The sequence below is a fragment of the Podospora pseudopauciseta genome (assembly GCF_035222475.1).
Source record: "Podospora pseudopauciseta strain CBS 411.78 chromosome 2 map unlocalized CBS411.78m_2, whole genome shotgun sequence".
Lineage (NCBI taxonomy): Eukaryota > Fungi > Ascomycota > Sordariomycetes > Sordariales > Podosporaceae > Podospora > Podospora pseudopauciseta.
Window position 1 is genome coordinate 1,564,043 of NW_026946663.1, and position 11,568 is coordinate 1,575,610.

At 52.7% G+C, this 11,568-nt stretch overlaps 2 protein-coding genes across 2 annotated transcripts; both read left to right on the forward strand.

Annotated features, from left to right (window-relative positions):
• The first annotated feature begins 84 nt into the window (after positions 1 to 84).
• Positions 85 to 5,945, forward strand: QC763_203960 (uncharacterized protein). Its single transcript, XM_062909434.1, has 4 exons — positions 85 to 543; positions 613 to 673; positions 732 to 2,243; positions 2,297 to 5,945. Exons 1-3 carry the CDS (start codon positions 397 to 399, stop codon positions 1,718 to 1,720), a joined length of 1,197 nt encoding a protein of 398 aa, XP_062768217.1. The 5' UTR covers positions 85 to 396; the 3' UTR covers positions 1,721 to 2,243; positions 2,297 to 5,945.
• Positions 5,946 to 8,402: 2,457 nt separating this feature from the next.
• QC763_203970 (uncharacterized protein) lies at positions 8,403 to 10,199 on the forward strand (the record flags this gene model as incomplete). The annotated part of the gene is made up of 1 exon (XM_062909435.1): positions 8,403 to 10,199. One exon carries the CDS (start codon positions 8,403 to 8,405, stop codon positions 10,197 to 10,199), a length of 1,797 nt encoding a protein of 598 aa, XP_062768218.1.
• Between the last annotated feature and the right edge of the window lie 1,369 nt (positions 10,200 to 11,568).

Sequence of the window (11,568 nt, forward strand, 5' to 3'; positions counted from 1 at the left end):
TCTTCTTTCGTGATGCCATTGGTCAATTCCACCCATGGTCCGTGCCGATTGCCTCATTCACTCATTCATTTCTCGTCTTGCGGCTCGACTTGGACGGTAATGTCCGCCAAGTCAAGCATCGCCGTTCCTTTTTGCCTTGTTCTCGACAGCTTCAACATCATGTGATTGATTGTCTTTCATGCCATTTTCAGAATCATCGAATTTGCCATTCTTGCTGGTTAAACGGTACATGGGAGCGTTGAAAAGCTCTTGCCTTGCCTATCAATCCAAACTTTATTCGCAAGCGAGATTCAACTTCATTGATTGCTCTCTCTTTCTGTCACTTGACCCCGGCTTCCAGGTTCATACAAGCAGCCTCGCCCTGCTTGGCCACATCCGCACAGAGCAAACAATATCATGGCATCGTCTCAGTCTTTGCCAAGCCAAACTAGGCGTACTCGAATTGTTTGTATCAGCGATACTCATAATTCAACTGTCAAGCTACCGAAAGGTGACGTGCTGATTCATGCTGGCGACTTGACGAACCAGGGTAGCTATTCAGAGGTAGCAAGACCGTTCCTTTTGTTGAATCTTCAATGGCACCATTTATGGTTTGCTAACGGTGCCTTCTAGCTTTCCAAAACAGTGCAGTGGTTAGAAAAGGTCGACTTTGAAGTCAAGATTGTGATTGCCGGTGAGAATTGACAGCCACGACGATTGCATTTCTCTTGCATCAAGGCTGATTCTGTCAGGAAACCATGATATAACACTGGATCAAGGCTTCTATCAAGATCATGGGCAAAGCTTCCACAACAAGAAACCCCAGAACACGGCTGAGTGTCTCAAGCTTCTGACATCGAGCCCTACCATCACATACCTGTGTCATAGCTCCACGAGAATCCGGCTTACCAACCCCAAAGGACCAAGAACCGAATTCAATGTCTTTGGCTCTCCCTACAGTCCCAAGAACGGTCTGTGGGCATTCGGATACGATGGCAACGGCGTGGAGCCAGATCCTTCGGGAACGCAAACATCTACAGACCTCGTCTCCCACGAAGCAGTAAACCTTTGGTCAGAGATCCCACTTGATACCGATATCCTGGTCACACATACACCACCACGAGGCAACTGCGATGCCACGCTTGGATGTCAATTTTTGAAGAAACGACTCTCGACAGTCCGCCCAAGACTTCATGTTTGTGGCCATATCCATCCGGGAAGGGGTGCTCAGCGAGTGCGATGGGAGCTGGAAAGGGATGAATTTGCCAACGAGCAATATCATGAAGCCGGCGTGGAATACTGGGATGACCCCCACCCAGATATTCAATCAGCCAAGCTCAGTCTGGTTGATTTGACCCCTCGTGGAGGCAACCGCGCCCTTGCCTTTGGCAACTCGGCCGAAACTACCACGAATGTATCAGGAGGCAGCCCACGTGATGGTCTGCTCCGAACACCGTCTGTCTCATGCACCCTATCATCCCGACAGGATCCCGAGTGTCGGGTCTCGGATGGTCAGCCCCGTGGCCTTGGTCCTGGACCTGGACTGGGCCCCGGGCTCCCCACCTTGGATGACGTCCAGCCTCTAACGTCCAAAAGCCGAGAGTTGAACTCCAGTCGCACGGGTCGACGCGAGACTTGCGTAGTCAACTGTGCTATCGTGGCAACGAACTGGCCTCACACGGGTGGCAGGAGATACAACAAGCCAATTGTCGTTGATGCGGATCTGCCTGTATGGACGTAGTTCCAGGACTCGGCATACTGCCAGCCTACGGCGAATAGAGCGGATTCCATTCCTTGAGAGATCCCTCTCCGTGACTATTTGGGTAGCTACGTGTGGTCTCATCGACAGACAGCTGGCTTGGGACCCGTTGAAACGCCGACTACGGCCACCATGATGGAGCATCACTGAAGATCAATACAGACTCGATCCGACAGTTGTTGCTCCACCCAACAAGCTGCTCGGCCCGCTCTATGAACCAACAACCGCATGGTTATGAATCCGATACGCTACCGTCTTGCCCGTCCAGGATCCTGCCGTTGCTCCCCACAGAACCAAGTGTGCTTAACGTGGCATGCTTGGGACAACATCTCCATAGTCCAGCCCATATGTGGACTTTGGAAGCATGGAGGAAGATGTCAACCTCGACATCATGACGAAGCTACGATAATTGTCACTGAACGAGTGGGACACATTCACAGCTGAAACCACGTCGACGAGCGTACGTGCATATATCCAAATAGGCAACGTCCCATGTGACGTTTTGGTATGTTTTTTATCAACTGTGATGTTTTGCAAGCTGTTGACCGAGCGAGGCAGGGCTCGGTCAGACTCATCTCCTTCTACTCCGTACAAGGAATGAATGGAGTAGTTCTCAAGTGGAGCCTTGTTCGTTGCTCTTCGACCCGGCTATGTTCCGATATCTGAGAGGCCAGACATAGGCAAGCCTCAGCAGGCGAACTGGCTTGCTAAGATCAACGTCTCCTTGAGCGTGGCACATGCCTTGAACCCGGGGATCCGCAGCCTGACCCCAGAATTCACAAGCGGGCTGAACATCAGACATCTCCGTCAGCAACGGCCCGCATAGCGTTTCCGCTTTTACCCCAGCTTGCAGCCGTCACTGCCTCGTGAGATCCAGGCTTGAGGTTGTCGGCAGGTCACGAGCTCAGAGGCTCACGAGTGCAGGTACAAGAGCCAATAAGCGCTGGCCAAGGCAAGCTGCGGTCTCGGCTGCGTGCTCTCTCTTCTTTGCCAATTGCGGAGAAACATACTGCAGAGGGAGAAGCAACGGCAGTGCTAATCGGAAAGAAAGCGAGAGCCGCAGGAGTCTAGAGGGGCACAAGACCGCGAGCTGTCCCATGTGGCACCTAGACGAGCGCTTCTGCATCTTTTTGGGACCAGTCATCCAGTGCTCGCCATGGCAACAGTGGTCAGATGGTGGGGATGAGGCCGCGGAGAGCATTAACGTCTGAAGCTCCAGCTCCTGCACGATAGTTGCGTTATTTGTCGTGGGGGACCATTACAGTCCAATGGGGCTTTCCAAGAACGCTATGCTGCACATGTGCCTCGAGAACCAGGCCAAGACGCATTGTGCACGAGGATACCAGAAATGCTGAGCTGGGAGGCTGCTGACAGATGTGCAGTGCACAGCCTGCCCATCAACATCACAATTGGCAGCAAATATCGAACTCATGGTTGGTTCTCACCGCCATGAGGTCAACGGACGCACGGCATATCGACGCTCCATTAGCAGTCAGCCTGACCGCCCAAAAACGTTCCGTGCTTCCCGTACCGGACTATACTCTCACCATTGGGGTGACACAAAGTCTTTCGGTAAAGGATCTCACCCGCGTCGAGGTTTATTCGGTGTCAGCTCCCTGAAGTTAAGGTCCTTACCTAACAAGGGTGTTTTGCTTGGTCAAAAGAGCGGGCATGGGCATGGGGAGGAGGGAGGGGTAAAGTCGCGCGGGCTTGGCGGGGTAAGTTCACACTTCCCCATGCTGACTCGTCACAGGAGCTGTCGGTCTCCTGAGCGCTGCAGAAGCTCCAACAGGTCTCAAAAGCGACCACCGGAAGAGACAGTTTCTCTCTTTGGGGAACCAGATCTACCTCGTATGTACCTCTCCGGGACACTGGGCAGGCCGAAACACAGCAGATGACATTCTTGGGAGGGATATCAGTGCTTAGAGTGTTACACCTATGACCGCATTGCTGTGTAAAAAACAAGCAGGATCTGGGCGAATCTTGATATGTTCATCCACACATGACAGCTCAGGACGGAATCCTGTCAAGCCTCATAGCTCAGGCACCAAAACCTCTCTCCAAGCCGCAGTGTCCGATCGACTGGCGCTCCCCCCGCGACCACCGAAACGGCCCACTTGGAATGCCGCTGCCATCTGCAGATTCCGGATTTTCAGGGGTCATGATTGGTAGCCAAGGCGCCTCCCACTGGGGTCTCGTTGTGTTTTGATAGCACACCACACACATCTCGATTGGCCGAAGCGTGGGTAGGTGTCAGTTTGGCGACAACCATCCAGTGAGGGGCACTGGCTCTGGATCGGATGGTCAGAAGCGGCCCTCCAACTCGCGTCATCAGCATCTGCTTGGCCCTTTCCTTGGCCGGCCTGCCCCGAGTGGTGTCTTCGACTGCGAACTCCCGACGGCGAGAGGGTGGGTGGTGTGGGTGAGGTCCAAGTCGTGAGTGGTATGGAGGTGAGCAGAACCTCGCGGTGTGAGGGAGGCACGAGAGGGAGTTATGTATGCACACACTCACCGCCTATCGGGTCCTTTGAGGCCAGCGCCCCGTACCTGCTTTCATGATGGCCTCTTTGGAAGACCGGCCATGGTTGGCTGTCAACAACAGGAGGTACGGATGTACATCGGTACACTACAGATTCAACCCCCCGCGCCCAGCAAGAAACGAGCACGAGACGAGCGGAGAATGGTTGATGAAGCGTCTCAGCAGACTTGACCACTAACGTCGATTTTTGCTTGATAAAACCGCAGCGATCACACGTACCGGCGGGACCTTGCCTTTGCGCGGCAGGTTTGCTGTCCAATCCTAACAGGGCACATCTAACAGCACGACTAATAGATACGGGTTTGCGCGACTGGCGCCGAATTCCCCAAGTCCTTTTTGACCTCCTCTCTGGCTGTAACGAGGGACAAAATTTTTTTGACCGGAACCAATTGGCTGAAGACCTGCTTAGTAGCACCGCTTAGCTTCTGGTTCGTCAATCCAAGCAACACGAAAGGAGGGGAGGGGGTTCCCTATCACTGCTTCATGCTGGTTGTCTTGCCTCACACACGGTGGGGGGGACGCCTGCTGAGTGGGTGGTAACGGGCTGGGAACCGGCAGGTTCGGGCATTCAGTTTTTGTGACGGCTCGTCTTTTTGCATTTTCACTGCAGGGCATTCTCCATGGAAGAGGAGCAATTGGTTGGTGAGAGAGGAGCCCACAGACCTGCAGCCAAGTTGCCTCGCATCCAGTCAAGCCAAGAAGGCACGATGCGCTGGCGCACTAGGTACTTACTTACTCACTACCACTGACTGGCCTAACCTTGATGGCTTCTCCGAAGCACACAAGATGCAGTTTTTTTCTGATATCGATGGGTTCTTTTGGGGACTTTTCTGCTTTCTGAGAACAGGGGAAAGAAAGATGTGACAAGTCAACCGACAGCCCCGTTTCGTGTCGACGAAGAAGGTTGATAGCGACAGTTGAAAGTTATGGGAGAGTGGGAGATCACCTATCAAGAACACCGCGATACCTGGGTTTTAGACCCAAAGTTGAAGTCAGGCTCTCACGGGGCTCTTTTAGACAACAAAGGACATGCCATAGGATAAGGCGGCGGGGTGGGCTTGGTTTTGGTTTCAATGATGCTATGGATGCGCCATACAGCTACCATGTCATTTGCCCCGCAGACGTGGAGTTTTGAACTGTAAGCCAACAAGAAACCACACGCTGGCTGCTGAAGAATAATTTTTCTTCTGGCTAGCTCTGCTCGTGATCACTGGGTTGGGTGTTGTTCAATGGGCATCTGATTTTAGGAGAATGCGATCTAGCTTTGGATTCTTCTGTATGCGTCACTGGACAGACAGGAAAAGGAGGTGGATATGTGTTGGCATGGCTGGTGATGGTGGTGCTGGCAGGTTAGCGAACCCAAACCCCCCAAGACCAAGCAGCTCAGCCCAGCCCAGCCCAGCCCACAGGGACAGGACAAGATATCAAATATTGCTTGCGTAGTTGCTTGCTCTGCTGCTTTGCTTGCTTGCTTATGTATCTGTTATGTTATGCGGTCGAGGCTGATTCGTCGTTTGCTTTTCTGCTGTCGTTCATCGCCTCGCTTTTTACTTGGTTGGGGCGCATTGGATGAGAGAAACTGAGGGCTAAGGACCGGGTACATTTCTTGGGATTTGAAGGGAAGGGAGAGATGAGTCTTGTGCAAACCAAGAGAAGGAAAAGAACAAATTTTTTTTTTTTTTTTTGGAAAGGACTGTTGCATTGAGTTTTATTGAGGGAATAAAAAGATAAAACAGACCTGGTGGTTGCCGGGGAGGATGCCGACTGAGGAGACTCACCGCTAGAACTACTGTTGTGTGGGATATGCTTGGGAGTTGTATGCAATATGCAAGAGGGCTGCATAAAAGTTGAAACGAGCACGCTGCCGACCGCTGGTTTGGCGATGTTGCTTTGGGGGAAAATCTCCTCTGACAAAGACTTAAACGGAGATTTTGATGGGTTGAAATGCATCACTTGGTGGAAGAGTTGATCTGGAATAGCTCCATAAGAGGCGACGATAAACGGGATGAACATCATAACAAAGCGTCTTGAGCGTGCTGTACCATGAGTTGGGAAGGCATCGGTGTTAAGGTTGTCGCCTCCAACGTGGAAATACCGTCTGTCATCTGAAAATCTTTGTCATTTGCTCAGGCACTCAGGCACACACACGGGAATCTTTCAAGCACCGGGTCTGGGTCTGGTCTGGTCGGGCCCCGGAGTTTGCCACTTTTCAGGAGAAATATAACTTCTCGGCCACTTGTTGAGAAGAGGCTTGGGCTTCGAGGGAAATGGGATTCAATGTGTCATTTGGATCCCAAACAGTATGATTCATTCATAGGAATTTGCAAAGAGGCAAAGAAGTTCCCATAGTGTAGTGAAAGGGGGCAAAAATTCTGGAAGTGTTGGACAAAAATGCGTATGCCTTTGCCTCAGTGCCTCAGCGGTGATAGGGAAAGGGAAGTTGAGGAGGCCGCTCCGGGCGGTTGTTAGTAGCCCGTTTTCCGGCAGACCCGTTGCCCGTTCGTGCCCGTTGGTTGGGCTGGTTTGGTGGTGGCGGAGAGGCTGGATTGTTGTTCGAGGGTCGGGCGATAGGTAGCTGGATAGGGATTCCTCCGAGGAACTTCTTGAGCGCCTTCGGAGAGACCTAGATGAGGTCAAGTGTTCATTGCCTCGCGTTCTCGGTGCTGTGCTGCTTAGTCTTACACGAAAGGAGCTGAGGATTGTGCTGATCTGAGGAGGCTTGGACCTTGGGCTTGGGGGAATATTATGTATGACAGTTCCAGAGTGAGGCCGTGGTGAACGCTGTGTTGTCTTTGAAAGAGGGCCGAGTCCCAACTGAGACAGGTGCATTCGTTAGCGGCGAGTGAAAAGATGGGGAGGTGACAGAAGCCGACAGAAGGAAAGGGACGTCCGGTGAGCTGCGGATGAGTTCAAAGCAGTTTAAAGAGACGGGTGTTTTCAGCGGGCGCTAGCTGAAAGAGGAAAGATTGTGCCTGTCAAACCAATAGCCTTCCATCCCCACAGTATCCACAACCTCCCGCATCGTCCACGCCCCCCCGCCCTCTCAGACCGACTGGGGAATCCACAGCGGGGGAACAAGAGAGAGGAAGAGGGCGAGTGAGGGCAGCCGGCTGCGAGAACTCTTTACACATCTCCATCTTGCCCACCCCATCCTCCCACTTGATTCATCTTTGCTTGCCAGTTCAGTAGCATTGGTGCAGTGCAGTTGAACCTGGGAAGAAACAGAAGCAGAAGCAGGACAACGCGTGAAGCAGGAAGCCAGCAGGAAGCAGGAAGCGAGAGCAGGCCCCCCGCTGGCCACATCCCACTGGAGAGAACGGCTTGCAGGTGACTTCATCGCCTGTCCTTCTTCGCTCCCATCACCTCATACCACATACCACGCACCACCTCACAACAACAAGCAACCCGAGCCCAGAACCAGGTCGGCACTTGGGCTGGCCCTGATAATCACGACCCTGTTCTCTGCACCGTTTTCCACTGTTTTTGCCATCGACACCTCCCCACGCATACCGAGGAACTTGGGACAACAAATCCACTTCCAGTCCATTTCACCCCACGACAGAGCAGCAACGGTTGCTTGGTGCTGGGTAGTTCAGGTGCTCCACCAGCCAAAGCACTCGTCCCATATACAGCAACCCCCGTCCCAACACCGCTTCCTCTCTCCCCCTCCCCGCTCGCTGCTACACCTCTACACCTCCTCCTCACACACAACCACTACCTCAACCTCACAACCTCCCCCCCTCCAAAAAAAAACACCGCATTGTCTCCTTTTTTCCCTTGGTTTTGTTTTTGCCTGGTTGAGCCGCTGGCCGACCTGCCTTACCTCGCCCTACCCATCAATCAATCCGCCTCGGAAGCGTGATTCCATTCCTCGTCGCCGCATTCGCCTCCCTGCATAACTCACCACCCACGCTCCTTCGACCCGGAGCCGAGTCCTGACGCCTCCGATGCAATAGCCGCCCCGTGTCGACCAGCCGACTGCTGCCTCTGCACCGCGCTCCTTTCGTCGACCCCCATCGTCATCATCCGAACACTCACCCATCTCACCAAAGTGAAGCTCCCCAGCAGCTGCTTCTCCTTGACGGAAACAAGCGGCTCTCTCAACCATACCCGTCGCAGTTCATCATGAGCACCCTCCCCGCGGATCCATGGAAGACTCTCGGTGTCGAGAAGACTGCAGACAAGTCTGAGATTCGATCTGCTTACAAGAAGCTTGTGCTCAAGTGCCACCCTGACAAGGTCCAAGACCCCGAGCTTAAGGCTCTGAAGCAGGAGGAATTCACAAAAGTACAACAAGCCTGGGAGCTGCTCAGCAATGATGTCGAGCTTGCCAAGTATGAGGAGCAGCTCAAGCTCGCTGAGCTCAAGGCAAAGGCCCAGGCCGCCATGAAGAACGCTGCGAATACGTCTGTTCCCCGCACAACATCCACCAGGTACTACGACATTCGCACTGCCGAACCACCATCAAAGTACAAGAGCCACAGTACTTCGTCTCCCTCGACCGGGAAGGTGTACACCCATTATGCGTCACCCCACACCCGGTCGCACGAGGAGGTTCCTGCATCTCGTACCTACGCCATCTATGAGGACGGCGAGAAGACTGCCCGTCGCGCTGCCAGCTATGAGAAGCCATCAAAGCGTGATGACGAGAAGCTGGAAGACATCAAGAGGAGAGAGAAGGAAGAGCTCCGTCGATTCAAGGAGAAGGAGGAGGAGAGGAAAAAGGAGAGGTTGATCGCCAAGGAACGTGAGAAGGAGCTGGAGCGTCAGGAAAAGGAAAGAGAAAGGGAGCGTGAGAAGGAGAGGGAGGCCCGTAGGGCTGAGAAGAAGAGAATTGAGCGTCTTGAGAAGGAGCGGGAGAAGGAGCGTCGCCGTGATGCCGAGGAGAAGACTCGCCGACACAAGCCTTACGTAGAAACGTACCCCGAGTTTGCCGAGCAACCTTGGGCGGAAGACGAGATCTACATGACGTCTCGGTCGGATAAGAAGAAGTCTTCATCGAGCAGCAAGAAGTACGATGACCCGATTCTTCGCGAGCGGGAACGGGAGAGGGAACGTGAGCGTGATCGTGAGCGCGAACGTGAGCGGGACAAGTCAAGCTCACGCCGGGCCAAGTCTCCTCATGCTGCAGCGATGGAGGTCCCCGAGAGGAAACACATCGACCACTTTGCAGAGGCTGCCAGCTACATTGCCCGTGCCGGTGGTTCTGCTCCCAAGGAGACCGCTTTCTGGAAGTCGCAAACGCCTCCTGATCATATTCTCGAGATTCCTGTCGCGCCCACACCACCTCCCGCAGACCCAGAAGAGGAGTCGATCATGCGGGCCGCCAGGCGTGCAGCTCGCCGTCCCTCACATGAGGCTTCCAAATCCAAGGAGAAGCTGAAGTACGATCTTGATGCTTCTCCTGCCAAGTCTCGTCCGATTCCTAATCTTACCAAATCGTACACCACTCCTCCTGTTTCCGCCGAGTCCCCTCCTCGCGTCAGCCGGACCAACACGACGCCACATGATTACGAGCGCAGCGCAGCACGCGGAGAGCGGATTGTTCCTATTCCTTCTCTTATGCGCAGCACGACTTGGGCTCCTGGTGCTGCTGCTGGCCGATCAGACCCGTATGACGATTATTACGAATCAGACGAAGATCGAGAGCGCAGACATCGCCGCCGCCGTAACAGATCTCCCGAAGCCATCCACTACAAGGTTGAGGGCGGCAAGACCTCGAAGATGAGTTATGGGTACGGCGAGTCTCCCACCTCTCGGAGGTACGCAGACGATGGATGGAGTCCTCATTCTCCTTCGGCCGCGTATGCCCAGACGGCTTTCAAGGTCAAAGAGGGCAAGTCGTATGGCTTGAATGACATCAAGTACGCGGAATACACCTACACACAAGCTGACCCGTACGGTCCTGCTGTGGCATCATGAAAGTAATGCCGCGGACCGGTCGTCGCTTTGTTGCCATCGCCGTGCAGGAAGTCGAGCTGGCATCAAATGCCACCATCGAACCATTCGACAGCTGGCTGAGACTGCCTTGACTACCTCTCTGCGCCTCTCCCTGATGTACTCTCGGCAAACCATTTCTAATTCTTAATGAGCGACGGGACCTAACATTTTTGCTCTTATGCGAGCATTGAGCATTTGCAATGGTAGTTTTTTTTTTTTTTTTTTTTTTTTTTTTGGGGCAGGAGTTTTGGGCATAGGATTTCAACTTGGGCTATGGATGTGGACTCGGATCTATTTTCCTCTGATGGTTTTCATATCTACTCTTTTTGGATATCTTTTGACATGAACGAAATATTTCATGAAGGAAAAGAAAAAGAAGCAGTAACGAAGCCAACTCATGTGTTTTTCTCTATTTCTTTCACATTTTTCCTCTATTTCATCAAGTTATGAATAGATTGGTTATGGGATGATGAGGAAATGGAATCCATGCGAGGAGAGAGAATGATGCAGACCACCACTGGGAGGAATGGGAAGGGAATTTTGGATATGGCATTGCATGAGGCGAAAGGGTCAGTCAATCAGTCAAGTTGAAGTCTGGGGTCACGTCAACAACTCGCGTCGCTAGGGTCTTGAAAACAGGCTCTAGCTGACACTGATGAACCGCCGCATGACAGTAGGCTGGGCTGGCTGCCTACCCACCGAGGCATGAATGGAGTTGGGATATGATGACGAGACGAAGCATTGACGAGCGAGCAAAGCGGTTGGGTGTGGGTTGGGCTTTTTTTTTTCTTTTTCCTTTTTTTGGATGACATTTTTTTTTCTTCATCATCATGTATCTATGACATACCAAACGCTGCGAGCCTTTTTGTTTCTGACAACAAAAACGCAACGCAAACACGCACGCACACACACACACAAACAAATCAACAACAGGCGCTGTCACGCATCATCATCAAATTCGCATTCGCAGTTACCGTCAATTCTGGGCAACGTTTTACGAATCTACAAGAACGGTATGTGTGTGAATTGGTTGGATGATGGGATGGGGGCTGAGTCGGGAGTAGGGGAGTATGGGGGGTGGCTGAGGTATTTGGGGGAAAAGCTTGGGTTGGATTAGGTTGATGGGGTTAAAGGTGTCGGTGGTAGTGAGATCTTTGCTGGCTGGGCGAGTGTGGCTATGGCAGGTGGGTTGGTGGTGGTGACACGCAACCTCTTCTTTTGGAGGAGAGGGTTTTTATATGGTATTTGGTCAACTACCAAGACTTGCACTTGGAAATTGACCATGTCTCGTTGAGGAAACGGGATGCTGGGAGGAAAGAATCTTCTTGGGACCTTTTTTTCTTCTTTTTCA

Excerpts from the sequence above, each read along its gene's own strand:
- QC763_203960 (XM_062909434.1), top strand. The coding sequence starts at position 397 with ATGGCATCGTCTCAGTCTTTGCCAAGCCAAACTAGGCGTACTCGAATT. Across the intron at positions 544-612 it reads ACCAGGGTAGCTATTCAGAG|CTTTCCAAAACAGTGCAGTG; the intron begins GTAGCAAGACCG and ends GGTGCCTTCTAG. Across the intron at positions 674-731 it reads AGTCAAGATTGTGATTGCCG|GAAACCATGATATAACACTG; the intron begins GTGAGAATTGAC and ends TGATTCTGTCAG.